The 20,789-nt window shown below is 38.6% G+C and overlaps 1 protein-coding gene across 3 annotated transcripts; it reads right to left on the minus strand.

Moving 5' to 3' along the window:
- Positions 1–1,240: 1,240 nt before the first annotated feature.
- TCP11X2 (t-complex 11 family, X-linked 2) lies at positions 1,241–19,824 on the minus strand. Of its 3 annotated transcripts, XM_026483625.4 has the most exons (9): positions 19,629–19,824; positions 8,703–8,805; positions 5,796–5,916; positions 4,835–5,055; positions 3,944–4,080; positions 3,501–3,718; positions 3,226–3,407; positions 2,292–2,455; positions 1,241–1,473 (listed from the first exon to the last, which is right to left on the minus strand). In XM_026483625.4, exons 1-9 carry the CDS (start codon positions 19,753–19,755, stop codon positions 1,241–1,243), a joined length of 1,506 nt encoding a protein of 501 aa, XP_026339410.2. In that variant the 5' UTR covers positions 19,756–19,824. The 3 variants fall into 3 exon arrangements, with proteins under 3 accessions (XP_026339410.2, XP_044234537.2, XP_026339408.2); XM_044378602.2 differs by lacking the exons at positions 8,703–8,805; positions 19,629–19,824 and having other exon boundaries at positions 1,241–1,275; positions 5,796–5,906; XM_026483623.3 differs by lacking the exons at positions 8,703–8,805; positions 19,629–19,824 and having other exon boundaries at positions 4,835–5,025; positions 5,796–5,891.
- Between the last annotated feature and the right edge of the window lie 965 nt (positions 19,825–20,789).

A 20,789-nucleotide genomic window follows, 5' to 3' on the forward strand; every position in this document is an offset into this window, starting at 1 on the left:
AGAAATTGCCCTGGGACTAACGGAACTCAAATCCCATCTGTTATGTTTCTTGGGTTAAGTAAATTATCCTCAGCTCTTTCCATCCCCTGAAATAGTGAGGACATTTTTTACCCAGTTATAATATCACATAAGTGAATTTTTATTTCCTCCTATCCATTCCAAACAAGTCAAAATCCAAAGTGAATTTTTTCCTTAGTCTCCTGGATTGCTGTTGGTCTGTTGCAGTTGGCCTAAGAATGATAGGATGAATCTCTACAATCTCAGAAAACAAGCCCAAGTCCTTGTGGACTTAGAACATTTGTCATGTGTGATTCCAACTGAGATGACAATCATAGCCTGGCAGTTAGAGTTCCAGGCTGCAAATAAGAAATGTGGTGGCTGCTTCCACCCTTGAATACCCACATCACCTCTGTCAAGAAGAACAGGGTGTCCTAAGCCTAGAGATGTGGAAATAAGAGATAAATTCAGTTATAGAGCAGCACCAGGGATGAACCTGATACAAGTCAGTCACTGATCTAATGCTTAGATTTGGTGTTACTATCAGAGACTCCAAACCTCACCCTCAGGATCACTTGAGAGACATAAATCCTGTGAAGGCTGAGAACTGTCCTCAACTGAATGCTTGTTAGCAGACAATACCAACTTTCATCCAGTCCCCAGTTTTCATACTGCTTCATGCCACACAACAGAACAGGAGGTGGGGGCTCTTACTATTGCTACATCCTTTAAAATTACAGGGAAATTTGACACTGGAAATGGGGTTCTATGTCCTCTCCTGATCTGTAGCTCAGTAAATTTCTGACTTCCAGAGGCTTTTATATTCATACTCCGGATAATTCCATTCCACAAAGAGTTTTCATAGCCCTCAAAGAAATTACTCTCTGAAAATGTCAGCACCTGATGCCCTGATATTTGCTCAACCACCGGCATACTGAAGAATGATCAGTCAGTGAAAGGAAACCTGAGAGTCTGCTGACTTCTCAGATAGTTAGAAGATAAGGACACAGAACCTAGATTCAGTTGCAACACAGAAGGAACTGATGTTTTCTTGCAGCTTGGAAGTTTATTAATAAAGGAGGTTGAACCAGTTGGTGTCACTTTCTTGAATGCTGCATCTTTGTGTCCTGGCTATAGTGAGGAAGAGGACTAGCTGCTCTGCTGGCCACAGGTGATGTCATCCCAGGAACATGCTGAGGCCTCTCTCCTGGGTCCCTGTTGCCATAGCTGGGGTCCAGCATTATCAGACAGACTCCACTTCTGTTTCTTGTGCCTGAGCTTGAGGGATGACATTTTTCAGGATTTCAGCATAGTAGGGGCTAAATACCTGCTGATTGTGATGCATCAAATTGAAAAAGTTCCAGCCTAGTTCTGCCAATTCCCCTTTGATGAGACTAAGGCCTCCAGGGAAGTCTCGCAGAGACTCCTGCATCCCACGAACCAAACAACATTTGAGAAACAAATGGATTCGCTGATCTGTGAGCAAAGAAAAACAGAGGAAAGGGGAAGATCAAAGAGATTTCAGAAGAAATTCACAATGCCCTTGTACTCTCTGCTCACCAAAGTTAACTAAGATATTCACTGACTTACCCATTTATCTGGATAAACTGTATAAATGAGATTTGTCTGCTTCATTTTGGAGAAGGGAATGCTATCAATTTCACAAAAACCATGCATGATCAAAAGATGTTGAGATAGCAAATTTCTGGCTGTTCATAAGATTGTGTGGTTTTAAGTGAGCTCTTGGTATGCACTGACCTAACAAGAGGATCCCAGATATTGTACCTGAAATTAAAAGGGCATACATTGCAACCAGTGCCCACACATCCAAATCAGACAGTTACAATGCAAAAGTTAGAAGCAAGCTGCCAAGTTCGCTGCTTCTTTTCCAGCATGGAATATGACCTGCAATCTAAGTCAGTATCAGTTCCTTGGAGGGGAGTAGAAGCCCACGCAGTAACTTTTAAAGCAAAGAGTTTCCCATCATAGATCTTGGACTATAGCTAAAAAATGACCAGGGATGACTTAGTGGGGTTAAGGGGACAGTATTTCACACCTGCAAGTTATATATCTTAGCTGCAGGTCCACCTTAAAACCATACATTCACTCTTCAAACTGAAAGAGATCTATTTCAACCTGCATATTATGGATAAGAAAACTAAAGCCAAAAGACTTTCCCAATGATCATGTTTTCCCATTTTTAAATGTTTCACTAACTGACTTCCAAGTTTGAGTCTACCTTCTCATCCTCCACATTCTTGACACCCTCCCTATCACTACTATGGGACTCTTACCAATGATGTTACGAACACAGTTCTCCTTCTTGGCGATATTCTGGAGTTGGCCTATAAGAGATGCTGTGTTTTCACTGCTCAGGGCAGTAAGGCCCATGTCTTTGAGTCCTTGATGGATTTCCCAGGACACTTGTTCACTCACACTCACCATAGTCTCTTGAGGCCTAGATAATGGACAGAAAACAGAATGGCCCTGGCATAGGATCAAAGCCCAGAAGAGCCCCTAACAGAAGACCAGTCTACTCCAAGCCCCCACCACTAGTAGACAGCAGGACCCCATGTATAGATTTAAAACCTTCATTGTTACCCTCAAGGTGACAACTAATTCATACGTATAGTACTATATTAGACTTCAAAAAAAAAAAAAAACCAAACAAGCAAAACAAAACAAATTGGACAGGGTTCAGTTCTATCATTGGACCCACTCAGTATTCTTTAGTTCCATAAACTTTATTTAAACCTTGTTTTAAGATTTTCTTGGGGATTTTCCATCATTGTGTTTTTCCGATTTCACCAGTTAAATTATAAATATGTTAAGAGACCTAAACTTCTAATTCCTCTTTTATTTTGGTTGTGGTACCCTACATGCAATGGTTATCAACCAATATTACTGATCAACTGATAAACTTTCGGATACATACACAAATCCAGTGTCACCCATTCAAATATATAATGACTCACTTTTAGAAAACACGATAATGAATCCTTTGTAGCAAACTAGCCTCCACACTCTCCTCTTGGAAACAAGTTTTATTTTTCTCTATCCCAAGCCTCAATATGACTTATCAAAAGATACCAACAATCTTTGCATGTGGTTCCCAAGGTCCTTTTTGTGGTTTGTGATGACAAATAAGTAAAAATCATATTATCTGCCTATGTCCCCAAAACCACATATTGTTTTCAACTCTAAAAAAGATCTGTCTATGAAGCTTACCTGGAGTTAAATTCCTCTGTCAGGGCCTTGGTTATGCATTTCAGTTTATCCACAAACTCAGGTGAGCTGAATAAAACATTACCAGAGAAACTTCTGGCTACTAGCAAGACTGAGGCCAGGATGGTTAACTGGTGCAACTGGGACTCCATCTCCTGTAGCCGGATTCTGTCCATCAGCAAAGTCTGTTGAAACAGGGAAGACAGTCAGGAGAGGAGAGTACTAGTAGAGATGCTCAATACAAAACAAAAAGGCAATGCTCTAACACACATTCCTACCTCGGGGAACTCGTCGTCATCAGGATCCCAGAGAAGAAGGTTCAGGTAACCATGATATAGCACCATTGTGGGACTGGGGAGCTCTGAGCTGTTAGCTGCCCAATTTGGAGGTGAACAGCCCAAGCTGGAGGAGCTGAGAGAGCCAAGAGAACTTGGAGATGGTGTAGTGAGGTCTGTTGCTGCTTTGGTTAGCCATTTTGTGGTGCAATCAAGGAGACCTATGACATAAAAGGGAATATATGAGGGTTAAAGGCTAAGGTTTTAAGATATACTCTTGGTCAATAAATATTACTTTGTAGGACTTTCTGTCTTAGAGAAATATTTTTCCCTACCCCTTACCCAGAAAAGAAACTTTTATTTAAAAATTAGAAAATATTTTATCACTGTAAGAAGGCAAACCCAAGGTCAAATCTCCCACTCCTGCACTTAAATTTTAAACATACTGGACTGCTTGTCAAGGAGTTCCTGGAATTTAGCTTGTTCATACTGGACAGAATGTTCCTGCAGGTAGGGTCGAAGGCTCTGGATAGTATAGTTCACCATGTCCATTTTCATCAGGCCCAGAACATTGAAGATACCCCTGTCATAAGGAGAAATAAAATATTTACACTATGAAAGGAAATCTAGTGTGGAGGGGTGGAACTCAAGCAAGGAGTCCTAAAATCACAGTATTTTAGAATTAAAATGGGCCTTAAAAATAACAATCCAACTTCAATTTACAAATAAAAACATTGTGGTTAGGGACCTAAGGCCACAGAGTGAGTTGTTGTCAGAAGTGAGGACAAATATATCTTCTGTCCTTTTAGTTACCAATGAAGAACTCTTTCCAACATAGCCACTATCTTCTCAGAAAAAGTATTCAGTGGAAGGAAAATGACCAAAGTCCTAACAATATCTGTGAGGAGTTGGAATGATGGCGATTGAATTTCTAACTCATTGGGCACATCACTTTACCTTTCTGGGTCTTGATTCTCCTAGCTATGAAACAGGGATAATCTTCATTTCTGTCCCCTCATGGGGTTTAAGTTAGGATACATAGGAAAACATCCGGGAAAGGGCTGTTTGAAATCTCCAGAAGAAAGAATTATTGTGCTCTGTCTTAGCATCATTTCTTAAAAGGGATACAAATGATCTAAAGATCACCAAAAAGGCCTTGAGAGACTCTCCCTGGAAAATAAAAGCCAATGGTCTAGGGAGGAAAATAAAAGGTATTAGTTAATTCTTCAGTATAGAAGAGCTAGACAAATCAGGAACTATAACACAGTATCAGGACCACAGTTTTCTGGCAGAGTGGTCTAAGGCAGATTTCAGGGACAGTACGTTTAGTTTCTTACTTTAGTAACTGCACAGGATCTGTCATGCTTTCTAGTTTCTGCACTGTTTCATCGCGGACTGGTGCACATAGCAGGGTCATTAAATTGAGAATGTAGTTCGAGAGATGAGGGACATCCAGGGCCCCATGTTCTGCTTCCTGCTTAAGGAGATCCATGTCCAGAGCTTCTTCAATCTCATTTCTTAGGCGGTTCTGGTGTGGTAATAGCAGTGATAACAAGATCTGCCCAGAAAAGAAAATCAAGGAGCCAAATTGTTTAGAAACCCAAACACTCTCCAATGAACAACCTTCTTAAAACAAAGACATCCTAGCCTATGTCTTTTGGAAGTCTTGAAAATAGGTCTCTAAATTTCTTATAGAAGAGTATTATTTCTTTCTGTTTAGGGGCCAATTATAGTTCAAGGCTTCACTGGTATCAGTAATAACAGTAGTGCCATATAATATCCTGATCATAAGGATATTAAAATATGAGTAAAAATAGGAGTGTGATAAAAAAATACGTGCAGGATATAAAATATATAAAATACACACCACCACAAGGTGATTGAAGCACTCTTAATAAGAATAAAGACATGTTTAGATTATTTTACTTCAAAGGTCAAAGATAAAATAAGCAAAGGAACCATTAAGGGTTACTTGAAATAGCTTTTGATTCAAAAGTATAAGTTCTTTGTGGGCAAGGGCTCTTTTATTCATTTATGTGCTTCTGAAAAACAAAACATAGTGAGGGTTCAGTGAAAATCTTTTTAATTGAATGACATACTGTGCCATTATAACAAGATGTCAACCTTTAAGCTTCAAATCATGCAAAAAAAAAAAAAGCTTCTCTAGATGGTCTATTTAAGTAATGGACCATGTTCAGAGAGGCAGTACAAATCTTAGGATATTGACAGCCATCAACAATCCAAAGGTTTGGTATGCCCAGGAACTTAATATCCACAAATGGGAGGTTGGTTACTCACCTCCTTAACTTCTTTTAAAAGTTCAAGAGCACACGTGAAGTCAGGGGGAGTACTCAATAGCTGCTCTTTCAGATGGTCCCAAAAGGCATTGTACATTGTCTCCATGAATCTGCCTTCCAAACTGTAAAAAGGTTAAATGAGCAAATTGCTCTTCACCCAGAGAACTGATCATAATTAGGATATAATTTCCTAAATCCCAAATAGCATTTGGGATCATGAAAGATCGTTAAATTGCCAGGCCAAGATCTATATTTATTTAGCTCTTGAATGAATAAACTAAGTTCAGTGTCGAATGCAAAGATGTTAGCCAAATCCTCTCAGGAGGGTACGTCAGGGTTCCAGAGAAGCTCTCATCCTGCAGTAGAAAGAACCATGAACTAGGTAGGGGTTGAGTCCTTGAGTTCTAGCTCTGGTTCTGCATCAAACATAAGTGTGTACCTTAGTTTCTTTTTTTTCCAGACAAAAAAGAATATATATTATATGATTTCATATACAAGAACCCCCACAACAGGCAAAATAATCTGTGGTGTTAATAATCAAACACTGGTTAGCTTTGGGGAGAACAGTTAACTTTCATTGGTAAAGTGCTGTGTGCCTTAGTTTCTATATCCATAGACTTATAGTTTGAACTAGATGTTCTTTTTCTTTCCATTTTGAAATCCAAGAAAAAATCTCCTCCTTGATAACACTTGAAAGTCTTAGGTGCACCTCAAACTCAGCAAGCTGAAAATTGAACTCATTATCTTCCCCATTCAAACTTGTTCCTTGTTTGGGCAAACCAGAAAGCTTAGCCCTTTTCCATCAAACAATACAAAAATAATTCATGATTTTGTTAAAACTTTTACAAACAATACAAAGATAAATAGGTAAAAAAGTCAAATTCATCTCCCAACACACAAATCCCACTTGTGAGATATACACACATAACTCTGGTGTGCACTAGAGTCCTTCTAAATTACTTTCCCCATTTCATCTACTTGGTCACAAAATTCCAGAGATTTTGCTTCCTAAATATCTCTGGAATCCATCTCCATTTACTATCATTTCCTATCTGGACTATTGCAGTAGTCTATTAAATGGTCTTCCTGACCCAACAAAATCTTCCTCGCACAATGCCACATACTCTTGCTAAAAATCAGTGATTTTTCTAAGATACACATCTGGTCACAGTGGCATGCTCATTTAAAGTCCTCCCTGGGCTCCCTATCACCAACAGGATACATGGCCTCTAAGACCCTTTATGATCCTCTTCTGCCACTTCTCCTACCTTATTACCTTCTTCCTTCTAACACTCTGCTTCAACGATAACAACCTACTTATAATGAATATATAATGTCTTTCACCATTCTATGCCTGTGACATGACATTTCCAGTTCCAGGAGAATCCTGCCCTACCCCCCACCCCTGGACCACCTGAGAAGTACCCATTCATACTCCAAAACTCAAGTGTTACCTTATCAGGAAAGTCTTTCTTGACCCTCCTCGGGCAGCTGAACACAAACATAGAACTCCATATACTAGATGTGAGAGTACTTATCATTGCACAGTAGCTATCTACTATTTAACTATCTACCCTACAGAAGCCTCTTGAAGGGAAAGCTAGCATCTTAGTCACCTATATGTTCCCAGCATTCATTATTGTTCCTTACACCTAGTAAGTATTCAATAAATGTTTGTTGTATAAATATCTGACAATAAAATTTTCCTTAGGATTTATAATCATGTTATTTTATAAGACCAAAGGCAAAACCAATAATCAGTATCTACAAAATAGATAACCCCCACATCCTATTTCAACTTCGTTGCTGTTATACTCTTTGCATTGCTACACTAGAATAAGGCTGTTAATAACAGAACAATGAAAATCAAGCTCTAAATAGTATTATTCCTTCTGTTTCATTTACTCACCCCTCATCACCACCAAAACCCCCAGCCACTTTAATAGATCTTCACTCTCCTAGTTTCACTTTCTCTGTACCCTAGCCAGCAGAGAAAAAAAATTTAACTTGGGTTTCAGGGATAGTAAAAGCAGTGAGGAATATGCTAGGAGATTTGTCTTTTGGTGAAAACCTCCTTTGGAGAAGCTGTGCTTGGCATAAGTACCTGTTGGCAGCCAGTAAGGGAAAACTCAGAAGCGTGAAGATCAAGAGAAACAACTAACAGAGCAAAGTGTTTTAGAAATAGAACCCTTAAAGTGGGAAATTAGAAATGTTGTACAATTAGGGCACAGCAAATTAATTTACCTATTTAACTATTAACAAGCCATTAGAAGCAATTCATACTTAATGAATTTAGCGTCTTGCAATATGAACATAACTTTACATCAAAAACCGGGGATGTACTGTATGGTGACTAACATAATATAATAAAAAATATATTATTATAAAAAAAAGAACCAGAATTAAGCCTCATTTTAGAGGGGCATTATTTATCAAGGTGGTTCTGATCTTAATCACAGACTTTTTATTAAAACTGCTTATAAAGCAGAAATGTTCTATGAAATTTTTTGTCCCATAAAGAGTTGGCAATACTACTATTAGAAAAGTACTCTTTTCACCAGTACCAGTTTGGTCTGAAGACAATTAAAAGAAAAACTTTTATGAGCTACTTCTTCCAAGGTTGTCTAAGAAAATCTGAAATAAACTCTGTTTCATTATTAACTGGGATACCAAAATAAACACTCTGACAACTGCATTGGGTTACTTCCTGTTTAAATATAATTTTTTCTGCTTTGGCATAAAAATTACACTGATAATTACACTCCTCTATTTTATTTGTTGGTACCATTTAGACATACTTAAAATTAATTGTATTAATAAAAATGCTTCAATCTTGATCGAAAGTCATTTGTGTTATATACCTATCCCGGGAGGAGTAAAATGAAAAAAAAAATAGAAGAGTCTGTACCTGTTGGGAGGTAAAACACTCTCTTCCATACAAAAATCTTGGTTTACCACGATTTCATGAGCAATGCTAAGTTTAGAAACTTCGTTAACTGTCTCTATCAGATCTGTGACAGAAAGTACTTCCGGTCTGCTCTCTGGAAAAATGTATAGCAGTCATTAACAGAGAACGTGCACAAGTAGAATTTCTCTTTTATTTAGAGATTCACTCAGTGAAGTAAGGCCCCCAAATTTAGATTCATCAAGCAGATCTTAGATAGATTCACTTAATCATTCTAGAATTTGGGTGTTTCTGAACTCTTGCCCTTCAATAGTATTGGAATTCTCAGAGAAGTCAAGCATGAATAGAAGTTTATGAAAAGCAAAAGGTGAAACTAATTTCAGAACCCTTTGCTTGAAATGTCAAAATAGTAAGTAAAAAACAGCAAAGAAACATTGATAAATTATGGTTTATAAAATAAATAATTTTCTGGCTCAGTTGGTTAAGCATCTGACTCTTGATCTCAGCTTAGGTCTTGATCTCAGGGTTGTGAGTTCAAGCCCCACATTGGACCCTATGCTGAGCATGGAGCCTACTTAAAATAAATAAATAAACAAACAATTTTCTAAAGGTTACTATTTCTATTTTTTTTTAGTTTCAGGAGTAGAATTTAGTGATACATCACTTACACACAACACCCAGTGCTCATCACAAGTGCCCTCCTTAATACCCATCACCCATTTAACCCATCCCCCTGCCCACCCCTCTCCAGTATCTCTGTTTGTTTTCTATAGTTAAGAGTGTATTTTATGGTTTGCTCCTCTCTCTTTTTTCCCCTTATGTTCATCTGTTTTGTTTCTTAAATTCCACATATGAGTAAAATCATATAGTATTTGTCTTTCGTTGACTTATTTCATTTAGCATAATACTCTCTAGCTCTTTCCACATCATTGCAAATGGAAGGATTTTATTCTTTTTATGGCTGAATAATATTCCATTGTGTGTATTTTTTACCCATTCATCAGTCGATGGACATTTTGGCCCTTTCCATAATTTGGCTATTGTTGATAATGCTGCTATAAACACTGGGAATAAATTCAAGATGAATGAAAGACCTAAACATGAGACAGGAAACCATCAAAATCTTAGAGAAGAACACAGGCAGTAACCTCTTCGGCATCGGCCATAGAAAATTCTTACTAGATATGTATCCTACGTAGTGATTTGATGAATTTATACATTAAGCTATGTTCACCACAAGTGTAGCTATCATCTGTCACCATATGTCATTATTACAATATCATGACTGTATTCCTTACACTGTGCCTTTTAGTCCCATGACTTATTCATTGCATAACTAGGAGTCTGTATCTCCCACTCTCCTTCACTCATTTTGCCCATCCCTCTACCCCTTCCCCTCTGGCAACCACCAGTTTGTTCTTTGTATTTATAGGTCTGATCCTGCTTTTTTGTTTATTCATTTGGTTGTTGTTTTTTTTTTTTCTTAGATTCCACATATGAGTGAAATCATATGGTATTTTTTCCAAAAAAGATATACAGATGACAAATAGACACATGAAAAGATTCTCAACATCACTAATTATCAATAAATGCAAATGAAAATCACAATATTACCTTACACCTGTCAGAATTTCTAAAATCAAAAAGACAAGGAATAACAAGTGCTGGCAAGGATGTGTAGAAAGAGGAACCCTTGATACACCGTTGGTGGGAATGTAAACTGGTACAGCCACTGTAGAAAACAGTATGAAAGCTCCTCAAGAAATTAAAAATAGAAATACCATATGATTAAATAATTCCATGGCTGGGTATTTACTAAAAGAAAATAAAAACACTAATTTGAAAAGATATATGCACTATTTCACACTCTAGCATAAGAATTTGGGAACCACTGTTCTGAGATTTTTTTTTTACAAACTTCTTACTTATAGCAGATACATAGTAAGCACATATACTAGTTATAACTCTTATGCAGTATATTTGGCATATAAAATAAAACTACTTTCTCATTCACTTTCAATATAGTTCCATAATTTGTTCAGATATAACTATTTGTCCCCAAGATACAATAACACACAATTTAAGAATTGTAAAACTTGGGGCACCTGGGTGGCTCAGTTGTTAAGTGTCCAACTCCTGATTTCAGCTCAGATCATGATCTCAGGGTCATGAGATTGAGCCTTACATCTGGCTCCACACTGGGCATGGAGCCTGCTTAAGATTCTCTCTCCCTCTCCCTCTGCTCCCTCTACTCATGTGTTCTCTCTCTCCCTCTCTAAAAAAAAAAAAAGAATTGTAAAAGTCACGACAAAAAGATGGTCTATTTATGCACATTTACTGCTTATTTTTAATAAATAAATTGTTTTATTTGTCATTTAAATTCAACTAACAAACATATCTAGTTTCAGATGAAGTGTTCAATAATTCATCAGTTGCGCATAATACCCAGTGCTCATCACATCACGTGCCCTTCTTAATGCCCATCACCCAATTAGCCCATCCCTCCATGGACCTCCCCTCCAGCAACCCTCAGTTTGTTTCCTAGAGTTAAGAGTCTCTTATGGTTTGTCTCACTCACTGATGACTTCCCAGTTTTCCCTCCCCTCCTCTATGGTCCTCTGCACTGTTTCTTATATTCCACATTTGAGTGAAACCATATGATAATTGTCTTTCTCTGATTGACTTATTTCATTCAGCATAATACCCTCCAGGTCCAACCACATCAATGTAAATGGTAAGTACTGGTCAATTCTGATGGCTCAGTAATATTCCATTGTATACATATATCACATCTTATTTATCCATTCTGTTGATGGACGTCTCAGCTTTTCTCACAGTTTGGCTATTGTGGACACTGATGCTATGAACATTGGGGTGCATGTGCCCCTTCAAATCACTACATTTGTATATTTGAGGTAAATACCTAGTAGTGCGATTGCTGGGTCATAGGGTAGCTCTATTTTTAATGTCCTGAGTAACCTCCATACTGTTTTCCAGTGTGGCTGTACCAGCTTGCATTTCCACCAACACTGTAAAAGAGGCTTCCCCTTTCTCCACATCCTTGCCAAAATTAGTTATTTCCTGACTTGTCAATTTTAGTCATTCTGACTGGTGTGAAGTGGTATCTCATTGTGGTTTTGATTTGTATTTCCCTGATGGCTAGTGATGTGAAGCATTCTTTCATGTGTCTCTTGGCCATTTCTATGTCTTCTTTGAAAAATGTCTGTTCATGTTTCTGCCCATTTATTAACTGGATTACTTGTTTTCTGGGTATTGAGTTTGATAAATTCCTTATGATCTTGGATACTAGCCCTCTTTCTGTTATGTCATTTGCAAATATCTTCTCCCATTCTGTAGGTTGCCTTTTAGTTTTGTTGACTGTTTCCTTTGCTGTGGAGAAGATTTTCTTGATGAAGTCCCAATAGTTCATTTTTGCTTTTGTTTCCCTTGCCTTTGGAGACGTGTCTAGCAAGAAGTTGCTGCAACCGAGGTTGAAGAAGTTGCCGCCTGTGTTCTCCTCTAAGATTTTAATGGATTCCTGTCTCACATTTAGATATTTCATCCTTTATGAGTTTATCTTTGTGTATGATGTAAGAGAATGGTCCAGTTTCATTCTTCTACATGTGGCTGTCCAATTTTCTCAGCACCATTTCTCAGCACAAAGACACTATCATTTTGCCATTGGATATTCCTTCCTGCTTTGTCAAAGATTGGTTGACCATATAGTTGCAGGTCCATTTCTGGGTTCTTTATTCTGTTCCATTGATCTATGTGTCTGTTTTTGTGCCAGTACCATACTATCTTGAGGATTACAGCTTTGTAATAGAGCTTTAAGTCTGGCATTGTGATGCCACCACCATTGGTTTTCTTTTTCAACATTCCTCTGGCTATTCGGGGTCTTCTCTGGTTCCATACAAACTTTAAGATGATTTGTTCCAGCACTGTGAATAATGTCAATGGTATTTTGATAGGGATGGCATTGAATGTGTAGATTTCTCTGGATAGCATAAACATCTTAACAGTATTTGTTCTTCCGATCCATGAGCATGGAACATTTTTCCATTTCTTTCTGACTTCCTCAATTTCTTTCATAAATGTTATGTAGTTTTTAGAGCACAGATCCCTTACCTCTTTAGTTAGGTTTATTCCTAGGTATCTTTGGGTTTTTAGTGGAATTGTAAATGGGATTGGTTCCTTAATTTCTCTTTCTTCTGTCTCATTGGTAGTGTATAGGTGCAACTGATTTCTGTGCATTGATTTTATATCCTGCCACTTTACTGAATTCCTGTATGAGTTCTAGCAATTTGGGGTGGAGTCGTTGGGTTTTACACATGTCATCTACGAAGAGAGCATTTGACTTCTTCTTTGCCAATTTGCATGCTTTTTATTTCTTTTTGTTGTCTGATTGCTGAGCTAGGACTTCCAGTACTATATTGAAGAACAGTGGTGAGAGTGGGCATCCTTCTCATGTTCCTGACATTAGGGGAAAAGCTCTCAGTTTCCCCCCTTGAGAATGATATTCACTGTGGGCTTTTCATATATGGATTTTATGATATTAAGATATGTTCCCTCTATCCCTACACTGTGGAGAGTTTTAATCAAGAAAAGGTGCTGTATTTTGTCAAATGCTTTTTCTGCATCGAGAGGACCATATGGTTCTTGTCCTTCCTTTATTAATGTAGTGTATCACATTGGTTGATTTGAGAATGTTGAACCACCCTTGCAGCCCAGGAATAAATCCCACTTGGTCGTGGTGAATAATCCTTTTAATGTACTCTTGGATCCTATTGGCTAGTATCTTATTGAAAATTTTGGCATCCGTGTTCATCACGGATATTGGTCTGTAATTCTCCTTTTTGATTGGGCCTTTGGTTTTGAGATCAAGACAATGCTGGCCTCATCAGACAAGTTTGGAAGTTTTTCTTCCCTTTCTATTTTTTGAAACAGCTTCAGAAGAGTAGGTATTAGTTCTTTAAATGGTTGGTAGAATTCTCCTGGGAAGCCACCTGGCCCAGGACTTTTGTTTGTTGGGAGATTTTTGATTACTGCTTTAATTTCCTTGATGGTTATAGGTCTGTTCAGGTTTTCTATTTCTTCCTATTTCAGTATTGATAGTTTATATGTTTCTAGGAATGCATCCCTTTCTTCCAAATTGCCTAATTTGTTCACATATACTTGCTCATAGTATGTTCTTAAAATTGTTATTTCCTTGGTGTTGGTCATGATCTCTCCTCTTTCATTCATGATTTTATTAATTTGGGTCCTTTCTCTTTTTTTGTGATAAGTCTGGCTAGGCATTTATTGATCTTATTAATTCTTTCAAATAAACATCTATTTCCATTGATCTGTTCTACTATTTTTTTAGTTTCTATTTCATTGATTTCTGCTCTAATCTTTATTATTTCTCTTCTCCTGCCTGATGTAGGTTTTATTTGCTGTTCTTTCTCCAGCTCATTTAGGTGTATGGTTAGCTTGTGTATTTGAGACTTTTCTAGTTTCTTGAGAAAGGCCTGTACAGCTATGTACTTCCCTCTTAGGACGGCCTGATAAATTTTTCTCCACCCCCCACTTTCAATCTGGAGGTGCCTTTAGGTCCAAAATGAGTCTCTTGAAGACAGCATATGGATGGGTCTTGCTTTTAAATCTAATCCAAACCCTATGTCTTTTGATTGGAGCATTTAACCCATTTACATTCAGAGTAAATGCTTAAAGATATGAATCTAGTGCCATTGCATCACCTATAAAGTCCCTGTTTCTTAGATTGTCTCTGTTTCATTCTGGTCTATGTTATTTTGGGCTCTCTCTTTGCTTACAGGATCCCCTTAAATATTTCTTGCAGGGCTGGTTTAGTGATTACAAACTCTTTTAGTTTCTGTTTGTCCTGGAAGCTTTTTATATCTCCTTTCATTCTGAATGACAGCCTTGCTGGGTCAAGCATTCTTGGCTGCATGTTTTTCTCATTTACTTCCCTGACTATATCATGCCAGCCCTTTCTCACCTGCCAGGTCTGTGGATAGGTCTGCTCCCAGTCTAATGTTTCTACCATTGTGTGTTAAGGAGTTCTTGTCTCAAGCTGCTTTCAGTATTTTCTCTTTATCTCTGAAATTTGCAAGCTTCACTATTATATGTCAGGGTGTTGATCTATTTTTATTGATTTTGAGGGGGGTTCTCTCTACCTCCTGGCCTTGAATGCCTATTTCCTTCCCCAGATTCGGGAAGTGCTCAGCTATGATTTGCTCAAATATACCTTCTGTCCCTCTCTCTCTTTCTTCTTCCTCTGGAACCCCAATAATTCTAATATTGTTTCACTTTATGGTATCACTGATTTCTCAGAGCCTCCCCTCATGGTCCCTTAGTTGTTTTTGTCTCTTTTCCTCAGCTTCCTTCCTTTCCATCATCTTGCCTTCTGTGTCACTTACTCTCTCTTCTGCCTCATTTACCCTAGTTGTTAGAGCATCTAATTTAGACTGCATCTCAATTAGAACATTTTAATTTCGGCCTGATTAGATTTCTTCACTAAGAGATTCTCTAGTGTCTTTCATGCTTTTTTCAAGCCCAGCTGGTAATTTTATATTCATTATCCTGAATTCCAGCTCTGACATTTTACTTATGTCCATATCAATTAGATCTGTGGCAGAGAGTATTACCTCTGGTTCTTTCCTTTGTTGTGAATTCCTCCTTCTAGTCATTTTTCCCAGAGAAGAATGGATGAACCAGAGAGCAAAATCAAAAATATCAACCACGACCCAAGCAAAATACACACTAGACAAATGTGAAGAGGTCAGAAACCAAAAAAGAAAAGAAGAAGAAAAAAAGAGGGGAGGTTATTCCCCTGATGTTCCAGCTGGTCTTCGGGGGGATGGGCCTGCTGCATTGATCTTCAGGTGTCTTTGCCTGGGTGGAATTGCACCACCCCTTGCCCGGGGGCCGGGCTCAGTGTAAGCTGCTTTGGGTTGTTCTATGTGGCTTTTGTTCCCTGCCACTTTAGAGGATGAAAATAAAAATGGGCGCGCCCCAATCTCCAGCCCTGGAGCTGAAAGATCATGGCCCCCTCTCTTCAGTAAACCCTCAGGGAAAAGCAGTCTTCACTTTTGTGTGCACCAAACTCTGCAGACTCCTGTGGTGTGCACTGGCACCAACCTTGTCTGGAGAGGGAGGAGGGTCGCTGCAGGCGTGCTGCTTACAGAGCTCCTGCATGGAGAGCAGTCGCCAGTTTGTGTGCACACCCCCACTGCTCCTGGGGCAAGGTGGAGGGTCGCCACATTTCTGCCCTTTGCAGGGCCCTCGCATGGAGGGTGGTGGCCCCATAGTGCCGAGGTTGAGGTTTATGGCAAACCGAGCTGAGAGCCCACTCCCGGGCTTGCTGACCAGAGCGGGTTTCCCCATTCCAATACTTGGGAACTCTGCCAGCTCAGGCACCCCCCTTCTTTCTATGACCCTGGGGATCCTGAGACCACTTTGTCCCACCTAAGATTCTGCCCTGGCTCACCACCTGAGCACCTTTTAGGCAGGGGTGTCTCTCACTGGAGCAGACTTTCTTTTTTAAGATTTTATTTATTTCTTTGACAAGGAGAGAGAGATGGCCGGTGAGAGAGGGAACACAGGCTGGGGGAATGGGGAAGAAGCAGGCTCCCTGCTGGGAGCCTGATGTAGGACTCAATCCCAGGACCCTGGGATCATGCCCTGAGCTGAAGGCAGACACTTAATGACTGAGCCACCCAGGCGCCCCAACTGGAGCAGACTTCTAAAAGTTCTGACTTTGTGCTCCAGGGCTATATCACTTTCTGGTAGTCGGCTTACTGAGGCTCCCTTTCCCCCACTGTGTATCTTCTAAAATATCCCCTCAGATTCACTTCTCTGCACCTCCGAACTTGCAAAAAGTGGTGGCTTTTCTATTTGTAGAATTCCAGCAATTCTTTTCTTGCATCTCAGGTTGACTATATAGGTGTTCAGAATGATTTGATAGTTATCCAGTTAAATTCAAGGTACCCTATGATACAAGGTCCCCTGCTCTTCTGCCGTCTTGCCTCTCTCCTTAACTAATTGATTTAAAATTTAAAAAATCATATCCTCTTTTTAATGGATGCAGAAAAAGCATTTGAGAAAGTACAGCATCCATTCCTGATAAAAACCCTCAGCAAAGTAGGTTTAAAGGGAACATATCTCAACAAAATTAAGGGACTATATAAAAAATCCATGGCAAATCATACTCAATGGTGAAAAACTCAGAAATTTTCCCCTAAGATCAGGAACAAGACAAGGTGTCCACTCTCAGTACTTTTATTCAACATAGTACTGAAAGTGCTAGCAGCAGAAATCAGACAGCAAAAAAAAAAAATAAATAAAGGCATCCAAATTGGTTAGGAAGAAGTAGAACTTTCACTATCTGCAGATGGCATAATACTACATATAGGAAACCCTAAAGATTCTACCAATAAATTACTAGAACTGATAAGTGAATTTAGTAAAGTTGCAGGATACAAAATCAATATACAGAAATCTGTTGCTCTTCCATACTCTAATAATGAAGTAGCTGAAAGAAATTAAAAACAATCCCATTTATAATTGCACCAAAAGAATAAAATGGTAAGAATAAACTTAAAAGAGGAATTGAAAGACCTGTACTTTGAAAACTATAAAACATTGATGAAAGAAATTGAAGATGACTCAAACGCATGGAAAGACATTGCATGCTCATCGGTTGGAAGAAAAAATATTGTTAAAATGTTCATATTTCCCAAAGCAATCTACACATTCATTGCAATCCCTATCAAAATACCAACAGCATTTTTCATGGTACTAGAACAAATAATCCTAAAATTTGTATGGAACCACAAAATGCCCCAAATAGCTAAAGCAATCTTGAAAAATAAGAACAAATGTGGAGGTATCACAATCCCAGATTTTGAGATATATTAAAAACTATAGTACTCAAATCAGTATGGCACTGGAACAAAAATAGACACATAGATCAATGGAACAGAATAGAAAGCCCAGAAATAAATCTATACTTTTATGGTCAATTAGTCTATGACAGAGAAGGCAGGAATATGCAATGGGAAAAAGTCAATCTCTTCAACAAATGGTGCTGTGAAAACTGGACAGCCACATGCAAAAGAACGAAACTGTACCCCTTTCTTACACCATACACAAAAATAAACTCAAAAAGAATTAAAGATCTAAAAGTGAGACCTAAAATTTCTAAAAGAAAACATAGGTAGTAATCTCTTTGTCATCAGGCATAGAAACTTTTTCTTGATATGTCTCCTTTGGCCAGGGAAACAAACACAAATTTAAACTATTGGGACTGTACCAAAATAAAAAGCTTTTGCACAGTGAAGAAAATGATCAATAAAAAAAGATAACTCACCTAATAGGAGAAAATATTTGCAAATGATATATCTGACAAGGGTTTAACATCCAAAATATATAAAGAACTTTTACAACTTTTACACCCAAAAAATGAAAAATTCAATTAAATTAGGGGCAGTAGATATGAATAGACATTTCTCCAAAGAAGACATAGAGATGGACAAAAAACACATGAAAATGTACTCAACATCATTGATCATCAGGGAAATGTAAATCAAAACCACAATGAGTATCACTTCACACCTGTGAGAATGGTTAAAATAAAAAACACAAGAAACAGCAAGTGTTGGCAAGGATGTGGACAGAAAAGAACACTTGTGTACTGTTGGTGTGAATGCAAACTGTGCACAGTGGTGCAGAAACTATGGAAGACAGTATGGAGGTTCCTCAAAAAATTAAAAATAGAATTTCTATACTATCCAATAGTTCCACTACTGGATATTTACCAAAAGAATATGAAAGCACTAATTCAAAAAGATATGCATCCCTATGTTTATTGCAGCATTATTTACAATAGCTAAATTATGGAAGCAATGCAAGTGTCCATTCATAGAGGAATCAATAAAGAAGTTGTGGTGTATATACACAATGGAATATTACTCAGCCATAAAAAAGAATGAAATCTTGCTATTTGCAACTACATGAATGGATCTGGAGGGTGTAATGCTAAGTGAAATTAGTCAGTCAGAGAAAGACAAATATCATATGATTTCATTCATATATGGAATTTAAGAAGCCAAACAAAGAGCAAAGTAAAAAAGAGAGACACAAACCAAGAAACAGACTCTTTTTCTTTGAAACAGACTTTAACTATAGAGAACAAACTGATGGTTACCAGAGAGGAGGTGAGGGGGGAATGGGTGAAATAGGTGAAGAGGATTAAGAGTACACTTACCATGATGAGCACTGACTAATGTATAAAATTGGTGGATCAGTATATTGTACACCTGAAACTAATATAACATTATATGTTAACCATATTGGAATTAACAAAATTTTTTAAAGCTCTAAAGTATAGAGAACAAACTGGTGGTTGTCAGAGAGTAGGTGGGTGGGGGGGGATAAGTGAAATAGTTGAAGGGGATTAAGAGTACAATTATCATGCACTGAGTAATATACAGAATTTTTGATTCACTTATCATACACCTGAAACTAATATAACCCTGCATGTTAATTATTCTGGATTTTAGAAATAAATAATAAATAAATAAATATGCAATCTATTTCTAATGTTTTGAACTAACTCAAATACTCTCAAGTTTTGCCAAACATAAGTTATTATGCTTTGTTGGCCTCTTTCTCTATAGCCAAAATGTCTTCTAATTTTACTTTCCAGTAAGGGTCCTAGGTCCTATATGTAAATTTTAGAAGGGGAAAAGAAAACAACAAAAATAATAATCCAAAAGAGGAGTAGTAGAAGGATGATGAGGGGAAAATGCAAGGTTGCAGGAGACTTTCATTCTCCTTAAAGACACTTAAGCCACAGGCAGTCTATTCCTTTAATGTAACTACTATCAAGCTCTACCCCAGGATGTGTTGATAGAACTCTAGACCTACCAGGAGAGTGGTCATCTAAACAGAAGCTCTTGTTTTCCTGGCTCTGCCCTGGTGTTTTAGGCTTATGAGCCCCAGTCACTGCTTCACTGGGATCATTTTGGAGCACAGTTTCCTCAATCTTGGGCATCTTGATGTTATCTGAAATTAGGGAGACAAGAAAAGGTAAGCTGTTGGTAGTATATCTGGCTCTGACCCAAGGATGACCGAGAGGAGGGCTTTTCAGCTGCCTTTGTGTGCCTTGATGACAGAGCCTAGTGCTCCCAGTTAAGGAGGTTAGGAACAAAGATTTCAAGGGCCTCTTATTGCAATAGCTAAGGTTCTCAAACAGCCTTGGGGGAAGGTGAAGTTGAGATTAGTGCGGCTGCCTTTCCTTAAATCAAAGAAATTAGGGGTAGGGCAAGCAGAAGTGGAAATTAAGGCCCAGAGATGGACAATGACTTGCCAGAGAACACTGCACAGGAATGGTGGAGCTAGGAGAGGAAACTTCCGCAACTCTGGCTGTCTTCAGTTAATCCAAGAATTACCCCCTTCCTCCTTAACCCAGACCCGCATTTGACTATGAAGAGTGTGGCATCCCCCTCGGCCCTGGGGACCCTGGTCCCTCACCTCCTGCCAGTCCTTGACCCGCTGCCCCACAGCTGCGTCTGCTAGTGAAGCCCTTCTGCCTGTTCAATATGGTCCTGGAGCATACCATGGTGGACAAGGCAGGAGGGGAGATCAGCAGGAAAGGACTGGATAGAACCATGGAAATGATGAGACCTACCTGGAGCACACCCCTGCCAATGATGCCAGGTAAAAGAGTCCAAAACCTAAAAACAAAGGGTGGCCAGTCTCCCAGGTAGCAATATGGATTTTGTGCCTGGGGTACCATGGGAACCAAGAGAGCAGGAAAGGCAAACAGAGAAGCACCATTGGTGATAGAGATAGGAGCCAGAGACTCCTCACGCAGAGGCTTCAGGCGCATATCCTTCTTCTAAGGCTTGAAGTCCCGGAAGGGCTTGAAATTAATTTTCTCAAGTCCTGTTCCTTCCCCATAGGTAAGGTACTGTCCAAAACTATTAACCTCTTTCCCCCAGGAAAAATTAAATAACCATTTAGAAAGGAAAATGATCATTAGCTTTTGTTGTTTCACTTCATGTTGTTCACGTAGACTTAGAAATG

This window comes from Ursus arctos, chromosome X, assembly GCF_023065955.2.
Source record: "Ursus arctos isolate Adak ecotype North America chromosome X, UrsArc2.0, whole genome shotgun sequence".
NCBI classification, from domain to species: domain Eukaryota; kingdom Metazoa; phylum Chordata; class Mammalia; order Carnivora; family Ursidae; genus Ursus; species Ursus arctos.